The sequence below is a fragment of the Lycorma delicatula genome, chromosome 2 (assembly GCF_047948215.1).
Source record: "Lycorma delicatula isolate Av1 chromosome 2, ASM4794821v1, whole genome shotgun sequence".
NCBI classification, from domain to species: domain Eukaryota; kingdom Metazoa; phylum Arthropoda; class Insecta; order Hemiptera; family Fulgoridae; genus Lycorma; species Lycorma delicatula.
The window spans coordinates 140,993,945-141,018,642 of NC_134456.1; the positions used below are offsets into that span (position 1 = coordinate 140,993,945).

Below are 24,698 nucleotides of genomic sequence, written 5' to 3' on the forward strand. Positions count from 1 at the left end.
ACTTGAATGCTAGAACTTCCAAATCAGCTAATTTGGAAAGACGCGTTCACCACTAGACCAACCCGCCGGGTTATAAAAAAAAGAAAAATTGAATAAAAAAAGACTTATGTACATGAAATTTAACACTAAGTGTACCTTCTGACCAGCCTGTATATATAAATGAGAATCTTATCTTTACTAATAGAAAACTTCTACCTGATACAAGAAAGACAAGAAAAAATGCTGGATATAAATTATTTGGGTCAAGTACAGAGCTATTTATATGTGAGGATGAGGGAAAGCCAGTGATAAATGCATTAATGATGTTTAAAAAAATTAAAATAATGTAAAGTATTTATGCATATTGTATATTTGGGTTCTTATTAAAATTATATAATGGTGTCTTATAATGACTCGCTTAACACTTATTATAAGAATGTGTTTGTCTATGCTCCAAGATATAAGAATTTTCATTACAAATTTTAGATAATGTTTAATTGAAACGTTTTTACAATTGGATATGAAAGACTAAGTGGTTTTATTATGGTTATACTGTCTGTCGGAAAGACTTACATATTGCTTGATCCATTAAAATAAGAGGAGGGGGAGTTTTGTTAGTAGTGAAAAGTGAAATCCGTAGCAGATAATTCCATAAATTTAATGACCTACCTCAAAACGGTTATGAAGCTATACGCTTGAAAACAGTTTTTAAATATTATACTACCTTTATTGTATTTTGTGTTTACATTCCTTCCTCCTCCAAATCAGAAGTATATCAGTGTTTAATGATTAATAATCCTAGGCAATCTGAATTTATCCAAAATAGCAAATGTCAGTTAAACAATATTAATAATTGTAATTATACAAGCTTAAATAATTTTATTTCACTAAATTAATGATGTGTGTATTGTTAATGGGAAAACCTTGGATTTGGTTCTGGCCAATAAACCACATTGTAACACTGTGTTAAAAGCTCAACCACTTATTAAAGAGGGTTTACCTTATAAGGTAAACCCTCTTTAGGAGAGCTGTATACAGCTCTCAATATTGTAATTAAAGAAAAACAATAAGTTTCAAAATTTTCCTTTGCTCAGAAATGTCAAAAACCTTTAGAAAGTGGATTTTGATAAATCTATAGACTATTGAATGAGACTGACTGGAATACATTGAAAACATTTAGTGATATAAACTTAGTACAGGTATTACAGTAAAATAGAAGACAACATATTCAGTATTAATCTCTCACAAAATACAAAAGGACTTATCCTGTACCTAATGACAGAATTAACCAGTTAAGGCATTTTTATGAAATGTAGGATTAGAAGCAATTTTTACATGAATGAATTTAAGGTATTAAGAAATAATTAAAAAAAATATCATAATTATATTGAGAATGTGCTTAACCGTGATGACAGTAGGATTTTTTTTTTTTTTTAATAAAAAATCAATGATCTAATTCTTACTCATATGGGAAATACTTTAATGGAATTATTCATTTATCACTAAATCAGTAGCACAAGCTTTTGCTGACTATTTTGAAAGTGATTACGCACATTCTATGGTTGAGTATGACATTTCTAATCAGGTGGAGGAAATAAACAAAAATATTTTGAAATTATCTCTGGTTCCTATCTCAGAAGTTGCAAAGGCTATAAGAAAAATGAAATTGAAAAATCCATTAGGACCTGATGTCATTTCATCTTAAATTCAATCAAAGGTTGCGACTTATTCTCATATCCATTGCTTGTCTTGTTTAATCGTACTATTAAATCAAACACATTTCTGAAATTGAGGAAAGTGAAAAAAGTTTGTCCAATTTTCAAAAAGTCTGGGTCAAGAAGTATTGTAAAAAATTACAGACCTACAGTTTCTGCTTCATGTTAGCCCTTACACGAAGCAGAATATGAATGTATCTATTATCTGTGAGTATATTTAACATCTGAGAAACATGACGCTACAGTCTTATTGACGTATAATTTATTTTATTTCTTGACCGACTATTACGAATGTAAGTTTTAATTTAAATACAGTTTACATCTGAATTTGAATTAACATTTTTTGGGAAATCCCTGATGATAGAGTACGACTCTGAAAGTACTATAATATATACTTTTAAAATTGTTAGTAAGTGGAACTTTATTTTATACAATTGTATTAATACCAATGGTGAAATGCTTAGTAAATTTCATAATTTTTGTAAATGATATTTGCACCTTCATAGAGAGTTCTGAATCTTTTCTTTTAGTTGATGATATGAAAATTTGGAAGTCCATGAATTACTTTGATGATATCATTCATCTTCAATAAGTTTGCCAACTAGTGTAAACAGAATCGATCAAAATTTTAATGTAGAAAAATGTAAATACAACCAACCGGATCTGTGCATGAAATTGTTTCTCCTTGATGACTGCATCCTGTCACTGAGCAATCCTTTTTCATAATTTTCTTGCAAAGAACAACAGTTTATAGCTTTCACACCCATCTTACTTACCAGATTTAGCTCCTGTGAACTTCTTCCTTTTCATGAAGGTGAAGATGCAGCTGAAAGGACGTTGCTTTAACATCTTTGCCAACAACCAGCACAAATCACATTTTATTCTCAATTTTCGTAGAAGACAACTTCAAGGTCACTTTCCAGAAGTTGCCAAAATATTTAGATGGTGCATTATTGTGCAGGGTAACTACTTCAAAGGAGATGATGTTAAGTATTAATAATGAAAAAAGGTAAAATAAATAAAGGTAAATATATATATTACACTAAGTAAAAAAAATATATACACACATTTATTATATATTTTTATACTTTATATATGACCACTATTAATATAATGAATAAATAAGTTACCAAATTTGGTAATTGAACAACACTTAGCAATTAAGAAGTGTAGAAGTGCCTTTACTGTATTTTGTAGTTCATTACTTTGTTAACATTAATGATATGTAGAATATATTATATACTACATGTAAATGATTAAAAGTAATTATAAACTTTACTATGCAAGTAGAGTTAATGGTGCAGCACCCTGTTTAGTATTTTATTTTTTTATTAGGGCGGCCACCAGGTTCAAAGAACAAGAGACCAAGTAAGGCAGAAATGGAGAGACGAATACCTATAGATGATGATGATGATGAAGATGAGGATGAAAGTAAAGTTAATGAAACTTCCAGTAATATTGTGGAACAAATAAAGGAAGTGCCTGAAGGAGCAGTGGAAGAAGTGGTTCCAGAAACTGATTCTGCAGTCACAGTTGCCTCAGTTAATGTTGCTTCTGTGGCAGGAGTTGATTCTGTAGCGGTTGAAGAGGAAGAGGAAGAAGAAGATGACGATGATGATGAACTGGGTCCTCCTCAGTTACAGCATGGTCCTTCCTCCAAAAAGGAGAGTCCTATTTCTTCTACAACATTGTCTCCACCATTGCTTGTCAAGGTAAATTCATTTTTTATATTACTCTTATTTAATATACTCAGTCTGTAGATTAAGGCTGTGTTTTATTATATTTTATCATGCAGAACAATATTCGGAGATTTGTGTATAAGTGGAGTTGGGTGTTTCTGATTCTACATAAAATTATTCAATATCCTCTCAACATCTCCTCTTCTTTTTCCTTTCCTTTCATTTTTTCACTTTTGTTGCTTCTGAATTTTTCAACCTCTGTCTCTCTCTCTCTTTTTTTTCTAAAAAAATGTAATATACTTTCTTCCAGGTACTAGAGTTATCTTACAACAAGCTCAGGTTTCCTTTAAGAAATCCATCTCCAATTCTCAGAATTACATGGTATATAGAAGATTTGAAATGGTCTGTTTTTCTTCTCATCTTAATTTGTTTGTTTTTTCATATCATTATTTCCATTGAAATTTATACGAATAATATAATTTTAAAATGAATTAAAGAAATACTTATCACAAATTACTCCTAAAAAAACTAATTGCAGTAATAGATTGATATGTAAATCATTGATAGATAATTTGTGGTAATAATAATAAAAACCAAAAAATGTGAAATAAAAACCATAAGAAAAACAAAAAATCTACAACTTGAGGATATAACTGCATAAACCATATCTCAGTAGAATTACTCAGCTGGCAGTTTGTAGTAATTGGGATAAATGGGGAAAAAACATGATTCCTAAAAGAATTGCTGCTCATAAATTTGTAAAATACACAATGATTTATTTATTTACATTTTTTCAGGTTATTGATAACCAAGATATCAAACAACTACTTATTCCATTGGTTCTTAAAAATAATTTTAGTTTTAATTTTTCAACTGGCTTTATGTAAGTTGATATAAAAAAAAAAAAAACATTCTCCTCGAATGACATTTTCATGTCTTGTGGCAACTGGTACCTTTTTGGTCATGCTAAGCTTAATCACAATGTATTATTAGTCTGTTATTAATGTATTAAACTGCCTTCATTCTTGTTAAATCAATTGATGCAGGACTTACAGATAGATGAAAACATATATATTTTTCTTACCTCAAGTTTATTGTTTACTGTATAGATGTCTTGTAATACAAAAATATTTCCCTTAACAGCAACTCTTCAGTATCAGTCAATGTCTTTTAATGATGATTGTAAAATTTTGTAAAATAAAAATAATTTTTATATTTTGTAAATTTAAACATAAGTTTGAAGTGACTAATCAACAGATCGTATTTGAAGATGATGATATTTTAATTAAAGACAAAGTGGGTTGTAACAGTTGGCAACAATGTTTACAAATGTAGTTGTGTGATGTTTTAAACTTACATCATTCCAATAATTGCAGAGGAATTGTGTTACAAATTTTGTAGATGTTAGAGTTTATGTTTTTTAAATTTTTATTTCTTTTTTGTTTTTGTTGTTATTTGTTGATGTAGTTATACAATTATGTACTGACTGATAATGCGGGATTCCGTGAGTCAACTATTGGTATCAGTTTTTTAGGTTTTTCTGTTACTGTGTTCGGTGTTATGTTGTTTTTTTAAAATTTAATTAGCACAGTGGTCAATGTGTTGATGAATTATTTGAATTTGCAAAAGATTTTATATATATACATATACATGTCTGATGATGAAAGTAGTGTTCAAAGAATAACTGGTGTATTAAAAATTATTTTTATTTTAGAAAAATTTGCAATCATCATTAGAAGAACACTGGTTGACATTAAAGAGTTGCTGTAAGGGAAATATATTTATTTATATATATAGTGGCAACAGTATGCCATAAGAAAAGCAAACATACAGAAAGATAAGGTCCGTTTTTACATATTGGAAAGATATGTTTGAACAAACAATATAAATAAGAAATAAACAAAGATTTATTATTAACTTTTGTAACTAGGATATAAAAAAAAAAAAAAAAAATAGCAGAAGATAAACCCAACGATGACTTTCATTACTTTTGAGAAGTATAAATAAATACAGTAACATATTTATATGCAAGAACATAACTAACAAATTATAATTAAATGAATAATTATATTTGTAAATTGTTTATTGTATAAATGCTATTAAAGTTATAATTACTTCCTATACTAAATGCTGCGTTATTTTATATAGTATTGTAAATGACAATTTGTGACATGGTGAGGTTGTGTCAGAAAGTTTCTGTACTGTACTTACAGCAACTGTACATTGCAACAGTATTCTATGGGGAGTCATTACGCCCAAGCCTATTCTAACAATATAACAATATGCCTAGTGGCACCTTATGCCACTAATGCATGTGCTCATCTAGAGATGCAGACTAGTAATAAAAAAACAACATGATAGTTATGCTACACGATCTGTAAACTATTTCTTTGATAACCTTGTATTGCTACTTGGCAAAACAACTACTGAAAATTTTGAGAATGCTTTGTGAGGATTTTAAAGATTTGTTAGGTTGAATAGAAATTTTTGAATTCCATACTCATTCAGTGTCAGTAGAATGTTTTTTGAAGATTATGATTGTTCTGGATAGCCTTCCACAAGCAGAACAATAGAAAATGTGGAGAAAATTCAGAAACTCATCCATGAGGACCATTGCTGAACAATGCGTGAATTGTGTGACATGATTATAATTAGTTGTGGAACCTGCCAACAAATTTTAATTGAAAATTTAAACATTCATCATGTAGCTAAAAAGCTTGTCCTTCGGCTCATATCACTTTAGCAAAAGGACTGGCATGTTGATATGTGTCGCCACACATGAGCTTCATGACATGGCTAACAACAGTCTGTTTTCATCCGAAGACGTAACCAGTGATAAGTCTTGGTTTATAGCTACAATTCAGTAATAAAAATGATAGTCATAACAGTCAAAATGTATGCTCATTTTGTTCTTTGACTTTGAAGGCATTGTTCACCGAGAATTTGTTCCTGCTAATGTTACAGTGAATTCTGGCATTTGTTGTGGTGTTTGCAGGTGCTTGAGAGCAAGGAATGAACTTATGGAAAAAACAAACTAAAGTTGAAGCATAAAGGAATAGTGCTTTGGCACTTTAGAAAATGTAAAAAAAAATACAGGCAAAGCTGAATGGCCTGCAGTAAAGAGATTTCACAACACTTCAGGAATGGAAGAATACTGGAATTGATGTGTATGCTTCCCAATTTTAAAGGGATTACAGGTGTTTGTAAAAACCTTAATAAACAAATTTTTCAGGCTCAGTCTAATAACTTTCTGGTACCACCTACTACATTAAGTAACGTAATGCTAAGCAGCAATTATTTCTATTAATGAATTAGCTCCATTTCTCTCCTTATAGTTTGATCATTGTACAAAGCAAGTGTGGTGTTAGTATATCTGTTAATGTTGCAATAATATAATGTCAATGGTGTTGCAGAAAGAGGAGGAGGAGATGGTGAGTTCATCAAGTCAGGAACCAAGAGTAAGAACTGTTGGTATTCAAGTAAAACTACAAGATAAAAGATCTCAAGAAAAACCTAGCAAAGAACTTATAAATAGGGTAAAAAATTTTGTTATTGTTACTTAAGTTTGAAATTTTATGCTGGTGTTACCAAGTCAAATTATTTATCTTAAAACATTATTACTGGTTTTTTTAACCATTTTTTCCATGCAATAACTTATTCAAAAATTAAATTTTTACCATTATTTATTTTATATCATATATTTGCATATTCTTGTTGGGTAAAGTTAACAAAAATAAAAGAACACATAGCTCGTATTTGCCAAAAGAAATTGGAGTTTAATCGGTAAGAAAACAAATGAACTTAATTTAAATCATAACCTTAAAAAAATAAAAATAAAATTATAAAATTTACATAACTTAATGATACTTAATAAATATCAGCTGAATCAACATATGAACAATGATATTAAATGAGCAAATACATGAATAAACATTTTTCAAATACACATTTTGAAATCTACAATATAACAAAGCCTGAAAACAAGAGAACATAAAACACCTTATTTTCAATTAGATACTTATAAACATAACATAATAAAAATAGTGTAACTGGAAAGCTGTTGCGTTACTGACATATTCTGTAATAATGAAAATTAGCAATGAACAAATGTCTTTAACTTAGAAAAATAAATTACAACAATTCTTATTATTGGCACTGGCCTTTTCTGATTTATGAACAACAAACTTAGCATTTAATAATTCAAACATGTAATTCTAGTTTAATGTAGAAAAAAGGCTACAGTAATATTCTAGTACAAAAAGAGTTAATTACAATAATCAAAACAAACATATAAATAGAGTTTCTTTACTAGTAAGCTTTCTTGAAAACATAAAATTACAAAGAAGTCCTTAAAACATAACTGCTCATCAGGAGTAATTTGCTTTAGGTTAATTTAAGAGAAGTATTATGAATACAGTTCATGAGTTTCATAAGAATTAATTTTGGCGATTAACAAGTTACAAGTTACATTAAATGATAAAGTTAATTACAGTAACAACAAATTGTAATAATTAAGCACATAAAATAGGCTGCAGCTGAACAATGACACAACCTTATATAAGCCACCTGTCGTGACTGCACTCAAGTGAATAAATGGTTTTTAAACTAAACTTGAAATTGAAATGCATAAGGTATGATAAACTGAATGTTCTACAAATTTTAATGATAAAATAACTGTTTAACGTAATAAATAATGAAAATTGAATTTGCCTGTAGCACACAAATATTAGCAACAGACGAACTCGTGAATGAAGGTAAATGAATACATACAGTAATCCTGGGCGTAGTCTGCAGTGGTGTATCAGGAATGCAGGGGTAAGACGTGGTTAAGAGGTTGAGCAGGAAGTGGCGTCTCAAAAATGTAGCAATGAGTTTGGAGAGATTCTGCATCGATGAAAATGTAATCAGCAGCTCGAGAAGATTCGGCGTCGATAGAATTGGCAGTTTGTAGTGGTTGAAACACTTCCCACAGAGACGTAATATAGTGAATTTGAAGAATAACTTAACAAAGAAACGAGGCAAAACAAAAACATAGAGATCGGTGAAATCACGAAACACTGGCGAGTAGAACTAGAGAAAATTTTGACAGAGAAATACCGCAACGTTTATAAGAGTATGAAGACGATGAAAGTATTAACATTATACGAGAGAGAGAGAGAGAGCATCGAATCCTGGTCCTCCAAGACTGGAGGACCAGGATCCACACAACGTGAAAGTCAGGACTGGAATGACCAAAGCTGGCGTGGTGAGAGGTAGGGGAAGCGAACAAAGCAATGGACAGAAGAGTATGTGTGTGTGTGTGTGTTGACAACAAGAATAGTGTCTAAGTGTTAGTATGAGAACAATTAGAGAAAACGTGCGGAATTCGGGAACGAAGACATAACAAAAATAATTTATAGACCACTAAAGAATTACGTAAGACAGATAAAATAAATTCTGAATACGCAAGTTGAAGAAATGACATCATGGCAGACAAAGAGAAATAGACTTCTCGGAACTATGACAATATTGAAATTGGTTGAGAATAAAAAACACTTAAGAATAATATATACATTAAGACTAAACAGCAATAAATAATGCGAGATATGAAATGAGCTGACACCAATATGATGATGCAATCAGTAAGTCAAACTGGAAACTGAGAGAAATGATATCGAAAACAAACCCAAACAACCTATTTAAAAATACACGTAGATAAGCCTTACAAAAATTCAAAATAAAATTACCAAGCCTGTAAACTACAAGACTCGACCATAACCTTGAATTCATTGGAATAAAACAACTTTACGCAACGGCATAAACAATTCTTAAATCTTTTTTTTCTTTTTTTTATTGAAACCAATATATTCCATTTGAGTTGAAAAAATAGCATTACTTGTTATTTGCCCTTTATTGGTGATTCTTAAAGAACATTAAAAGTATATATTTGTAGAACTTTAAGACATTAAAATAATAAATACATATTTTGAGTTCTTACTCTATCCACTAAGATGTCACTTTTGTGCAAAACAAAACAAATTTGACTCTTGTAATACTGTAGGATTAGATCTGATCACCAGTGTTCGTCATGAGTTTCATGAAAAACTGTTAATTTCATAGAAGAATAAGAGAAATTTCTGTTTTGTTAATGATGAAAAGACATTTAATATCAAAGGTAAGGTGAAAAAACTTCTACTGTAGGATCTGGAGCAGATAAAAACTATGTGATTCTTAATTATTTTAATTTTTGCCAAAAAGCAAATGTATTTTGCACTTAACCCTTTATTTTTCTTAGAGAGAACTGGTAGTAACATATTTCATTTTTGGGTTTATGTTTTTTTCATTTTTGATTTAAATTTTTCTTGTCAATCATTTACTTGATGACAAAGAATTCTTTCATTTCCTGCAATGGGAACACCTAGCAATACCATATGGAAATCAAGCTTTCCTCTACAACCATTTTTAAGGTTGCTGGATTGGTTAAGTGAACTTCATGGCCACTTTGTTTCTCAGTTTTGACCCCGTGTGCTTTTTTAATGGTGTACATTAGAAAGAGCATGCTTTTTGTCCTTAGGTAGTAATATTTCTGGGCTCAAAAACTAAATTGCCAATCTAGTTGCAGAAATGATATTGGATATACTGAATCAATTGGTGAGATGTTGATGTCATGTGGGGTGTTTACTATATTACTACAAAGTAATACAAATGAAGTCAAGTGGAAATGACGGTTTTATTATTTAAAAAAATCTAATTTAGACATCACATGACTTCCTTGTATGCCTATTAAATTACATATACACATTTTTTGCTGCAGTTCATTTAAACTTATTTCATTTGAAAGTGAGATACGATCCTCTAACTCTTTAATAAACTGGACAGTTGCACAATTGCTGAAATATTAGTTTTTTGTTAACATCTAGTATTTATATAAATATTAATTCAACAATCTTGCATGAAATATTAGGATAGGGTAAAAGTTCCTGATTAACAAAAGTTTCAGATTTCTGGTATGTCATATAAATAAAAGTTAATAATTAAACTATTCCGTGTAGTGAACTCCTGTATACTGGTTACAAATGACAATTTCGATCTTATAATGTAAAATATTCAGTTTTTATTATTGAATTATTTGGTGAATAATCAAAAATGAAAAAGAAACAATCATACAGGAAAAAGAAAGATAATGTGAAGAAAGATATTTAAAAAAACGACAAGAAGATGAATATGAAGAGGAAGGAAATGTTAACTATAAGGGAAGAATAAAAAAATTAAGAGAAGATGATAAATATAAAGAGAAAAAAAAATTGAAACCAAAGAAAGAATAAAATGATTAACAGATGATAAATGTAAAGAAAAAGAAACGTTAAGACCAAGGAAAGAATAAAAGGATTGAGAGAAAATTTGAAAACTATAAACGAAATGATGATCAACTCCGACTGGGGGAGAATATTGTCTAAAAATATCAGAGGAGTAATAAACTAAAAGATAAGAATTTTTTGCAATTTAATTAAGATCGGGCATATATGCCTCAGTGTATATGTTATTCTTGTGAAGGTTTATTTTTCAGTCATTCTGTAGTTAACTTTAATGTAGATAAAATTAAACAGAAATTCCAGAATAATTAAATAAAAATTAAACTAGAAAGTTAAAAAAAAAAAGATTCTAATTATAATTTTCAATTAATATTAAATAAATAATCAGATGTTTCATCAAACTACTATACATACACATATGTAATAATGCCTATTAGATTACATATACACATTTTTAAAAGTACATAAAATTTTATTTCACTAATAACTTCTGATTTTTTTCATATTTTTTTTTTTATTGTTATTGAATAATTATTATTTATTGTAATTTTTTTTACAATCACGGTTTAATAATTATTAACCAATCAATATATTTAAATTAATAAAAAAAGGAAATGAAGTCTCATCCAAACTGATTTGCCTTCCCTTGAAAGATCCAAATATTTCATTAATTAAAATTTTATTTGGCTATAACTCTGGAACCAATGAAAATAAATACAAATAAGTAATGTCGTTGAAAAGCTCTCAATGAGGGGTTATTACTGCAGTTAAGAAAAAGTCCAAAATCAAAATGTTTTGGGATTTTAGGCTTTATTGGACACTTTTGATTCAGTTGATTGCAATCAAAAGGGGAGGTGCACTGTTACAACAATATCCAAAATTCCAATATCCTACAGATAATCTTTTTTGAGTTAGTGAGATACATACGTCATGCTGAAACTAAAATGGATTCAGGGATGGTCAAAATAGATATTTCCATTATAAGTATATCACAATACTTCATTTACTTTTATTTCATACAAGGAAGTAAAAAAAGGTGTTATCTTATTTTTTAATTTTTAAACACTAAATCTTATTCTGTAAGTATTTTGTGTAAATCTATAGCACTAAGTACTAAGCTGTAAAGTCGTTTTTAATCATTATGCATTTGAATTAGTAGTTTGTCTAAACAATATTACTTATAAATGTTTTTTTAGATAAAAGCTGAACTTGAATTTGAAAAACAACGAGACATTGGTCGAGAAGTTGAAAGGCTTAAGACTGAACATGCTGCTGAAATAAGCTTACTTCGGGAAAAGCACAGTTTGCAGATTGCTGATACCAAGAAAAAGCAGTGGGTAAGCATTAAAGCGCTTTTATAAAATTACAAGAAAAGATTTTTTCTCTATTGCTTGGAAAAAATATTGAGATAAGACATATGTCTTATCGTAATTTTATTACGATAGTACTTTTGCGGGATCCCGCATCTTCATTCATGATTGAATATTGTCCTCAGTCAATATTCTATTCTGGCTGGTTTATGTTAATAAAATTTAAAATATAATTTAATACTACACAGGAATAATTAGTCTTAAAAAGATTAATTTCAATAAAATAATTATTAAAGCTAACCAAGCAAAAAATGAGTTTTTATTTTCATAATTGCATATTAAACATTATGGTATAATAAATTTTAATAAATCATGCCTCAGTTTAAATTTAATTCCTAAATATACAAACATAAAAATGAACAATATCCAGTATAATAATAAAGCCATGATTAAAACAAAAGAATTTGCAGAGCATTTTCGAGTAAAACAAGGATACTATAAAAGGAATTGTAAAAAAAATATTAAATTATATAGTACACATAAGAGGAGTTGAACTATATAATATACATTTAAAATTATAAAAAGCTTAGGACTATAGTAATCATTTTTTATTACTATATTTATTCAAAAATAAACCCCCCCCCCATTTTAAGACCCTTCAAGTTTTGCGAGCAAATTTTAGAAAAAAAAATTTACAAATGTTAGACCTGTCAATTTGACAGGCTGTAAGTTTTAGAAAAACAGTTCTTTGGGAATTTATTTGTTACTGTACATACAGTTAGTTGGCCAAGGACAGATTTTATCTGTTCAGGTGTTTGTGAAACAATGCTATGGTATTGCTGAAGGGAGAAGGGGGTGAGATGTTGACCTTCACACAGTAGCAACTTTAATCCTACTACATGCTCTCTTTTTACTAGTAAAACAAGATCTTTGGTTAGAACAGTAGCAACTTTATTGAAAATCAGTTTATCTTTGTATTTTGTCTGTGTTACCAGTATAATGAATTCACGGAAAAGTTTCACTGTAGGGTTTATGTTAAATGTTTTGGAATTTGCTGAAAAAAATCGTGTAAGAGCAGGGGGTTGACAGTATTTGGTACAACCAAACATGATTTGTTGCTGGAGAAATCAGAGAGATAAACTTAAAACTGTGAAAAAAGGAACTTAATCTTTTCATGGCCCTAATAAAGAACACCATCCCACAGTGGATGATATAGTGATTGAGTGGGTGGAAGAGAAGAGAAGAGAGTGCTGTATAGTGACCTATGAAAGGGCATGAAGTAGCAAAATACCATGAGTGACTTTAAAGCCAGTCATGGGTGAGTGGTATGATTAATGAGAAGAAAGGGATTCACTTTGAAGCAGGCAACTTCTTTATGTCAACGACTACCAGCAGAATATGCTGACAAAATTTTGGAGTTTCAATGATATTGCATGAATGAGGAAAAAATCAGTACTTCATATCTCAGATTGGAAATGCTGATGAAACATCTGTCTTTTTGAAATGCCATGGAACACAACTGTAAACAAAGTGGGCGAATCCAGTTTACTGGTGAAAATAATGAGAAAGAAAAAATGAGATGCACAGTTGTATTAACCACTTGTGCAGATGGAAAAAAATAAGCTCTTATGTCATTTTTAAAAGATAAACTCTGCTGAAGGGAAAACTACCAAGAGGTTTACATGTTTGCATGCAAGATAAAGAGTGGATGGGTAGAAGTTTGGAATTGCTGCCCTGGAACAATGTTAAAGGTACAAGGACTTCTCGTTTTAGATAGCTTCCTTGGCCATCTTGAAGATTCTCTGAAGAATTGAATCAATGAAATGCACACAGTTGCTGCAGTTATTCTGGGAGGCCTCACTTCTGTGCTGCAACCCTTGGACATGAGCATCAGTAAGCCGTTCAAGGACCATGTTAAGAAGTTTTAACTAAATGGATGGCAGATGGAGATCAAACATTAACAAAGAGTGGACAAATGCAGAAACCTTCAATAGAGCTTCTTTGCAAGTAGATTGTCAAAGCCTGGGAGGAAATTACTCTGAAAATGAAATCAAGAATTTCAAATAGACTGACATCTCCAGCGCATTGGATGAAATGGAAGAGCACCTCATACATGAGGATTCTGACGACGCAACTGTCAAATAGCATGCATCCTCAGTAATAAGACTTTTTTATCTGAGAATAGTTAGTGTTTAATAAAACATACTAAGTTAATACAGTTATTTTTATTTTCTTCTTTTTTAAATACCTGTTTGTAAGACCCGCCTTTAATGTAAGACCCCCAAAATTTTGGGATATAATTGCTTTAAAAAAAGGGGGTCTTATTTTCGAGTAAGTACAGTAAGTATATAAGGAATTTATTTGAAATTTATATAGAGAAACATAAATATAACCTAAAAAAGATTCATGAAACCAAAATTTATAATATAATAAAAATTAAAAATATAAGTAATTATGATGCAGAATTTATTAATCTGGAATAATAATAATAATTCAATAAAAATAAGTTTAAACCCAGCTTTATATATTTTCAAGAAAATTTGGATAACGTAAATAATAAATTTTTAAACTTAACAAATATCAGTTTGATTGATAATGAAAAATTAATCTTCACTAATGCATTTAAATTCAACTGAAATGATAATAAAATTAACATTATCAAGAACATTGTGTAGATTCTGAAATAAATTCCAAAAGAATGAATCCTGTAGATAAGGAACAATTACATATCAGCTACAATATCCAAAAAATTAAAATTACAGAATTTACTAGTGAATACTTTAATTTAATAGACACAAAAAGTGAAAACAATTTTATATAAAGTATTTATACATTAATAGTGTCATTGAAAAATTACTAAAACTTACAATAGAGAAATATTTACACCAGCACACAAACCTAATAACCACATAATAACATATTTAAAAAACAAAAATCTTTGATATATTTTAAGAAATCTCTTGGGGTTTTTTTGGTTTGTGCTAATCTCAAAATCTACTGAACCAATTTCAGTGAAACTGCACACTCATAGCAGGCACTGAGCAGAAGGTTTTCCACTTTGTTTGATATCAATATGTTAAAAAGAACCATTGTTATTACAAATTTTAATCTCTTAGTTTCTTGGCATGTCCAAAAATTAGTATGACAGTGTGCTGCATTACTTGCTCCACCCCTCTGTTATCATCATTAAGTTATAGTTTGTTCAATGATGGAATTGATCTAAAAGGTTTCTATAAATTTGCATGATGATGAGTGGTTATGTGAGCATGTGATACTAGCACCAACAAATGAGCAAGTAAATGCACTAAATAGCTGCATGAATTTAAATAAGCCACCACGGTTATGTAATGGAACTCGATTGAAAGTTAAGTCATTAAAAAACATAAGGCTGTGGCAAAAGAGAAACTGTATTTATCCCTAGAATTCCAATCGTACCTAATAACTTTCTGTTTCAATTTAAAAGACTCCAGTTAATATATATTTTCCAATGACCATCAATAAGTCACACAGTTAAACTTCACCTAAAGTTGGTGTAGATGTATGAGCTGCTTGCTTTTTTCATGAACAATTACATGTGGTATGTTCTCAAGTAAGCAAGAGCAGCGAGCTCTTTATTTGCTATGATAACGGAAGAACCAAAAATATAGTTTACAATGAGATGCTGGAGTAAAAATGTGTATGAAAACATTATTTGCGTTATTCTACAGTAATAAAGATTTCATCTATCTCTTTATATGAATCATGTTACTGCATGTTTATAAATATCTTAAAATTATCAGATATTAATTTTTTTATGTATTGAGGACACTGAATGATAAATCTATTATTTCATACTTTGGATACTCATAAATCACAATAAGAAATATTTTATGATTTTACAACGAAATTTTATTAGCAATCTATAAATTGCTACAACAATCATATTTCACACGTGAAGCCACAGGTACCTGCCAGTAATAGTAATAAACAATCTGTGTGGAATTTATAAAATGAAATATAATGATTTTGATTGTATTTATATAGGAAAAAAATAATAAATTCTTTAAAACTAGATTTCTTTTACATTATAGAAATTACAAAAATAATAAATTAAGTTTATCTAATATGGCAGACCATCTAATAGACAATAAACATTCTGTACTTTATATTAAAACAAATTTAGAAATATTAGAAATGAATAAAAAAAAAAACAAAAAATTAAATATATCAGAAAAATAATATATATATATATATATATATACTTAATTTATTTTAAACTGTTTATATCAAATTACATACTACATTCAAATTTATTAAGGTAAATAAAATTTTTTTTTTTTTTATTTAAAAAAGAATTAAAACTTTTTTTAAATATAAATTATAGAAATTAAAAGCTACGTATACAAAATATGACGTCAAATTTGGTAAAAATTAAAACAAATAAATAACTAGGATGAAATGCACCATGTAACTTGGCCAGCCAATGTTACACTACTTTGTGGATTTGGATTAAATTAAATTGAATTATGCATTATCATTATTTATTCATTATACTTTTTCAAATAATAATAATGTACAATTCAATTTAATTTAACCCTTTGCAGGTGACGATATTTTATGGCTGTGGGCAGAAGACATTTTCAAAAAAAAAGTTCATTCAAAAACTATTTAAAGTAACTTAAAACATACATTCATGCATAAAAACAACATATAACTTATGTTTTTGCTGAATTCTGTCACTTATCTGGTTAAGGAACACTGTTTAACTATCTCGTGTGACAAAGTTTATGTGAAAATGGCACAAGTCTCACTGAGTGATCTAGAATTTGCAAACTGTAGGTGATGATTTTGGTTATAAAAGACACTGAATAATAATAGTAAATATTGATGGTAATATAGTAATAGCAATTTTGAAGAAGTAGTGCACCTAGGGGGAATAATATAATATGGTTTTATTATAATAATAATAATAATAATAATAATAAATTTTATTCATTTCCTTCTGAATTTTTGTCTTGAACAGTTTGTAAACAAATTACTTAAAAAGGAGCAAAAAACACAAAAAAATAATGCACGTATCTTGTTACATACACATGGTCATTGAACTCATCTGATAACAGAAGTAAAATGGTTCCCAATCACGTTGAATCAGGAATTTCCACCTCAAATGATTGAAAGAACATCTGCCATCTCTTGGAATTTATATGTAACTACATGAAGACAAATAGCCGGTCACTTTCAGAGACTCATATATGGGTTTCTGCCCTCCAGCATAAGTACAGATAGTCCATATATGGGTATCCAGCTATGAAGGGTTAATTCAAATCTACACAGTACTGTAACATTCGCTGGCCAAGTTACATGGTGCATTTCATTCTAGTTATTTATTTTAATTTTTACCAAATTTGACATCATGTTTTATATATGTAGTTTTTAATTTTTAATTTCTATAATTTATATTTAAAAAAAGTTTTATTTATAATTTTTTTAAATAAAAAATAAAAAAATATATATATATATTTTACCTTGATAAATTTGAATGTATTCGAGTGTAGTATGTAATTTAATATACAGTTTAAAATAAATTGAAAATTTGGGTTTCACGAAAATGTTATTGTAAAGATATATTTAAATAAGATATGTCATCTTATTTAATGCATATTTCTGTACTTGGGTGGATCAATTTGGTTTATATTTGTATATTAGTACAGATTAATATGGGTCTTGTAAAGATTGACTTTAAAAAAAATATATATATATGTAAATATAAACAAAATTTCAATTTTTTAAACCATCAGACAGTTTAGGGGGACAGTCGTATAAGACTGCTCAAGTTTAATTATTTCATAATGTTATTTTCTCTACTTTTATTTTCTGAGCAGTTTCTTTTACTTTTTCTTCTTGAGATTTATTGTCTTAAGCAACCTTAATTCATATCGTATGTGGGGAAAGGTTTGGCATAGTTTTTACAATTTAATTGTATGTTTACAATACAGTAATGGTGGTGATGGATAAGGATGTATAAGGATGTTCTTCTAGAAGCTGTATGTATATTCTCTCTCCCCTCTCTCTCTCTCTCTCTCTCTGTGCGTGTGTGCGCGCGCATGCACATATTTGTACACAAACACAGGGTGTATCATGAAATTCTCCTGGGAGTTTCATAACCTACTCGTGCAAATAATGGAAAAAATTCATTATAAATATTTTCTCCTAAAATGCTTCATTTGTGAGTTATGGCTAGTGAAAGATTTTTCAGATTTCAGCTACCCTGGTGAAATGAGGCCATACTGAAATTTTTAGGTTGTTAATTAAGGGGAAGAATTAGAATTAATGATTTCTTATGGTTTTTGAACTGGAAAATTGAATAAATAGGTTCCTACAGCATTATACCATTATCATTATACCTGGAGTAGTTTTTGAAAAATCTAGAATGAAAACCAATATTATATCATTGGGATAAAAAAACCTATTTTGAATTCAATAATTTTGTTAAATGGGTAATAAACACATAAAACTTTTAAACAAAACTTGTAAAGAATTTAATTCAAACAAAGTGTGGTGTAAGATAAGTTGAATAAAACAAAGAAAAGTTAGAAAAAATTGAATTTTATTTAGAAACTACATTACTACATTTGTCAGAAAAGTACTTATTTAACATAAACAAAAAACAAATTCTTTTTTGGTGATGTGAAAATTTGTAAAAACAAAATTTACTGGTAAAGAATGCTGTTAAAAAATTAAAGAAAAGCTAGAAATTACACAACAGTTGTAAATGAAAAATTAATAAATAAAATTTTCTTAAATAATACATTTTTTATTAATTATGAAATACAGTAAATTATTTCAAAGTTGGCAATAAAATAACAACTGATCAGCAAATGCACAATACTGTATATTAGTGTTTAGAACATTCTGTAAGGTACATTAAGTATTGGATACTGTGAACTGTGCTGTTAGCGAAGGTTTTCTGTGAATTATAGTTTGAACATGATTGGTTTGTCATTGAAGTAATGCCATACATATTTACAACAGGGGAATATGCTGTTACAGTATACATTTTGAGTATTTGTAATGGTAATGCTGCAGCTGCTGCAGTAGAATATGAAATACTTTGTGCTAATTGTAGGATTCCAGATCCCAAAACAACCTTTTGCAGTCTTTGGGAAACAGGTTCTCTACCTAGTATTTGTACCAATTATGAAAAATTTGTCCTACAAAACGTTATTGATGAAATTATTATCAGTTCAGTTCAGCAGGGACCAGTACACGACATCTTTCTAAGCGAATCTGAGTTTCACATTTGATGATGGTTTGAGGGCAGTTAAACAAAGCAAGTTTTATCCTTCTCATAAACAGCCAGTTCAACATCTACACCCAGGAGATGATGTTTCGTTTTGCTTGGAGTTCTGTAATTGATGGAATACAAGCAACATCGCTAAAAGTATGTTTTGTTTACTGACAAGGCAAATTTCACTCGAGATAGTGTCTACAACTTATGCATTGAGCACACATGGGTGGAAATAAATCCTCATGAAATGGTGGAAGGCAATTTTCAATGCTGATGTAGTGTTAATGTGTGGTACAGCCTTCTTGACAATCAGCTGTTTGGACTGTTCATATTACCTGTCATCTTAAATTTTGAGGTATACTTGCTCTTTCTTCAAGAAGAATTTCTGCAGCTGCTTGAAGATGTTGCTCTAGTGCTGAGACACAAAGTATACTTCCAGCACAATGGCTCATCTCCCACTTTTCTTGTGCCATTTCCTCTCCCTTAAATCTTCATTTCCCTGAGAAATAAATCGGTCATGAAGGTCTACATTCGTGGCCACAAGATCGCCTGATATAACAACTTTAGATTTTTGTATTTGGGTATTGATCATAAATATTGTATAAAAACCATAAGTATATTCTCGTGAGGAATTAATAGTCCCCATTAGGATGTGGCTGAGCAACTTTATGAGAGCTCTGAAGAACTAAAAAAAGCATCAAAAGCAGTACAGGTATGTGTTGAAAATGATGGGCCCATTTTTGAACACTAACTGGTACATGTAATGCATTTGGTCTAGTGTACTGTTCCTAAATAAAATTCAAAGTTTTCTAACTTTTCTTTGTTTTAATCAGCTTATTTTAAACCATTTTGTTCAGTATTAAATGCTCTACATATTTTCTTCAAAATTTTATGTTTTTATTACCTACTTAGGAAGTTATTGTACATCAAACATAAAAAACAGTTTTTTTACCCCAATTTATTGCCTTTCACTCCAGATTTCTTAAAAACTACTGCAGGTATGGTTCTGGGAACTATTTTATTTGATTTTTGAGGTCAAAAACCTTAAGAAATTACTAATTTTGCCCCTTAATTAATGCCCTAAAAATTTCAGTATGATATTTCACCAGAGTATCTGAAATCCGAGCAAAATCTTTCATTAGCTGTAACTTGCAAATAAAAAAATTTCGGACATTAGTTTATGTGAATTTTTCCATTATTTTCACAAGTTATGAAAGTCCTGGGAGAACATCGTGATTCACCCTTTATATTTAGAATGTTTCTAAAATGTTGAGCTGGCTATACTTTTTTGGATTCTACTTGTAAAACTAAACAAAAAAAAATCCTTAGGAAAAATGGCAATTACTCCTTTGTTCTCCCCCTGTTCACCATTTTGTTATTTTTATACAAAAATTTATATCTCAAGTTCGGATAGACAAATCACATTAATATTTGGTACACTCCTTGGTAATAATAAAGTTTTACACTTAGCAAAAAATCAGGACTTAAATACCTTTGCAAATTAAAAAATGGCAGCCTTGTTTATTTTTCAATCCGTTATATCTTCGTAAATATTAGTTTTATGAAAATGTATGTTATTTCTAAAATATTAAGCCTTTAATTTTGAACAAAATAACTTTTTATTTTTTAAAATCTGTTAACAAATAGCCGAGTTACGGCAGAAAATTGATGTTATAGTTTTGTGTCTGTTTTCATGTCCTCCACTTTATGCTCAATTCAATTAAATATTAATAGTTTTTATTTATTGTTAATTCTATTATTGTAAATTAGTATCAAATTAAGTAATACTTTTCTCACAATTATAGACCTAATAATTGACAAAAAGTTACGTCAATTTTCTGCTGTAACTTGGCTGTTTGTTAACTGATTTGATAAATAAAATGTCATTTTGTAACCTGCGAAGGTATTCAAGTCTTGATTTTTTTCTAATTTTATAAATTTATTACAAAGTTGCTTACCAAATATTAATATGATTCATCTATCTGAACTTGAGATATACATTTTTATATTAAAAAAAAACAAAATGGCAGACTGTGGGAGAAGGAAGGAAAAATTTCCATTTTTCCTAAGGATATTTTTAGTTTAATTTTACAATTAGAATCCAAAAAATTATAGTCAGCTCACCATTTTAGAAACACTCTGTATAGAACTGGTCAATGTAAAATCATTGATTGTATTGTGTTGCTGCCATTGATAAAAATGCTTTATATCCAAAAGGGTTGTGGGCAGGATGGCTGCCCACTGCTTGGCAAGGACCTTGAACCATCCTTTGGGGAAGTTGTTTACCTACCTCCTGTAGGATTGTTTGCTACATTTATTCCATGGTGAAACCCATAGTTATTCCAAATATTACCTACATCTTTTCCTTTTTCTTGATCTCTTCTACTCTCCTTTAAGATTCTGTGGCTCTAGATCAGATTCTTATAAGTCCACACTAAGGATCTTGACAATGTTTTAGAACTATTTCATCTTCGGTGTAATCTTGTGAATGTTGGCTGGTTGGTTTGGGCACTCCATTAAGTAAAAATAGATTTTCTTAGTCTTTATAAAATGCAATATTATTATTAAGTTGGCTGTGTTTCTTCTCTCTTAATAATGCAATACTATTTAATTTCTTATCTTAAGTAATATCATTGATAAGAACAATAACATAGTATTTGTTTGCAGTGCTACAATTGTGAAAGAGAAGCAATTTATCATTGTTGTTGGAATACAGCTTACTGTAGTACAGAATGTCAGCAATTACACTGGCAAAAAGAACACAAAAGAGTTTGCAGAAGAAAACGTTAAATGGACAATCACAATCTATCACTAGTATTCTACCAAAGATATTTTATTATTATTATTATTAATATTAATAATATTTATAGACATAAAATCAGTGTAATATTACAGTATATGTGTATATATTATATATATTTATATTTTTTATATTGTCATTTTATTATAATTTTTACGATTTATAATAAACAGTTGAAGGTATGATTTTCAGATGGGTTTGATGTACAAGTAGATTTATTGTTGTAGTTTTTATGCTTACATACATAAAATTTACATATATTTTGAATTCATAATTTTTATTTCAGTTCAGTACGGGACATGATTTGATTTTAAATTTTGTATTTTCTTTTCATTTTATGATCAGCTGTAATTGTTAAATTTTTAAGTACAACTATTTAAGTCGCAATCAACTCAGTTGTGCCTATTCATTAGAACCTCTTACAGTTTATGATTTAAAGGTGGGTGGGGGATTTTTTTTTTAAATTGCAGTTTTTTATTATTCTTGCTCATGTGTACAGTCGACTAATTAGTCAAATTGCACGCTGTTTGATTTTTTTCATCTTGTGTGTATGTTTTTATAAGTATGAGGGTACCCAAAAATGAATGTGTGGTATGGGAGGGTGTAGGTATTGACCTTGTTTCCAAAAACAGACTAGAGCATAGAGAGATAGGGTATGTTTTCATTAGAAGCATATTAAATTTGTAACAAAATTGTCGTTGTGGGGGACACTGTTTTGTTTGTGAAGAGAATAGTATTTTTGGTATTTAAAAGGCTTAATCAATTAATAATCTTAACTGCATGGTCTAATTGAAGTTAGATATAGGAAGAGTTTTTGTGTGAAATCTTCAGTGTTAGTGGAAGATCTTGCTTCTGTGAATTGGTTAATTTGTTAGTTAAGGATTGTAAGTATGTGGTCATGGTTGGAAGAAGCCATGCGAAGACGGGTAGTAAGTTGTGTAAATACACAGATGGAAATGTCTGCTGAGGCATTTGCATCAGTGACATCCTGACAGCAGCCCAAATTGATGATGGTGATGTGTTATTGGGGGTGGTTTGGCAACGAGGATTGTTGTAAGCTTCAGGTTTGTTATCAAATACCAAATCATAAATCTTTTTTTAAAAAACATCAAATTTAATAACACAAAAAATTTTTAATTTATATTTTTACAAAAATTAAAAAAATGTACTTACTATGTCAGGATTTGCGAAATAATGTACTAGGACTATGCTGCATATGTTGTTCTCACAAAAATTATAAAAACTCATTACGTAAAATAAAAATGACTAATTGTGATGAATGATACATATTACATATAAAAATAAAGAAAGTAATAATAAACACATTTGATTCAAAAGTCCCAAAACGTGTATACTTAGGTTTGCATATAGAACCGCTATTGCATAACTACTTGTACACATAAAAAATTAACAAATTATCTTACTAATACATATAATACTAAAGAATTGGCCAATCCAAAGTTAATTTTAATTACAATTCTACATATAATTTTGCCATTTTAACCTGTTAGAATTCTAATAATAATATTTTTAATGTTATTATATATATATATTTTTTCTTTTTTCTTTTTAAATCGAGTATAAAATCTTCTAATTGTTCGAAGACTGTTCCTTATGGAGTGGCCTTTAATTTAAAGTTCTCATACCTGTGTTGCTTATAGTTAATAATTAGTAAAATTTTATGATTAGTTTTTTCCTTTTTATATTCACTAACACAACTTACTACTATAAAATCCCGCATAAAACTGACGCTTCTTGATGGTGTCACAGGTCTAACCCCACCACCCTTTCTTCAAATTGTCAAAGTCTGTGTGTATGCGTACTCATACAAATGTAATGCTCTTTGTATAGAAAATGTTTAGTACATTTTTACAGCCTGATGTCATGTTTCTTAAAATTCTATTTTAATAATTCAATTACAATTGAATCATGCTGCTAGTAATTTAACTTTTATGTTTTAACAATTATATCATATATCGACGTATTAAAAAATCTATATAACAAAATAGTTTAATATAAAATAAATTTCAAATAAATTCATAAATTTAAATTACCCAGTTTAAATTTATTTAATTCCCTTCCTTCAAAATACTCTCCATTACAGCTAATATGTATATTTCTCCAATCTTTTATCCTGTTGTTTAAAACATTTTTAAATTCATCTGGTGTGATGCCCAATGCACCTCATATTTTTCTTTATCTCATCCATGTCAGCAAAACACTCTCCTTTCAGGTCCCTCTTCATTCATGGGAACAAAAAAAAAATCACACAGAGCTAGTTCATGATTGTGAATAACGTTAATAGAGTAGGTGTTTATTTGTAACACCTGATTTTTCTCAGTTTGTGTGTGGTTCTGTGTATGTTTATTTAATTTATATGTCAAATTACTCAGCAAAAATTGACGAATGTGGTCATGCATTTTTTATTTAAATATCAACAGTAAATTTTATTTTATTTTTTTTTAATAAAAATAATATCTTGTTTTGATATAAATTTTTATCTATGGTCAGTGATAATTACCAAAGCCTTAGATGATACTATTTTCTTATTTTGTTTTTTTTATACATTGTTTTTCCCAACTCAAATTTTTCTGTCGTGTCTGGTGTGGAATACCATTTTTACTTTTTCATATTGTTCCAGTAAGAGATTAGAGTA

At 29.1% G+C, this 24,698-nt stretch overlaps 1 protein-coding gene across 2 annotated transcripts in view; it reads left to right on the forward strand.

Annotated features, from left to right (window-relative positions):
* LOC142319272 (zinc finger MYND domain-containing protein 11) overlaps positions 1-22,203 on the forward strand; it is a 103,922-nt gene extending 81,719 nt beyond the window's left edge. For both annotated transcript variants that reach the window (XM_075356351.1, XM_075356352.1), the window contains exons 13-16: positions 3,030-3,406; positions 6,787-6,909; positions 11,862-12,002; positions 21,910-22,203. In XM_075356351.1, the coding sequence (XP_075212466.1) occupies positions 3,030-3,406; positions 6,787-6,909; positions 11,862-12,002; positions 21,910-22,032 (764 nt within the window). In that variant the 3' untranslated portion in view covers positions 22,033-22,203. The remainder of the gene's footprint in view (positions 1-3,029; positions 3,407-6,786; positions 6,910-11,861; positions 12,003-21,909) is intronic.
* The last annotated feature ends 2,495 nt before the right edge of the window (positions 22,204-24,698 follow it).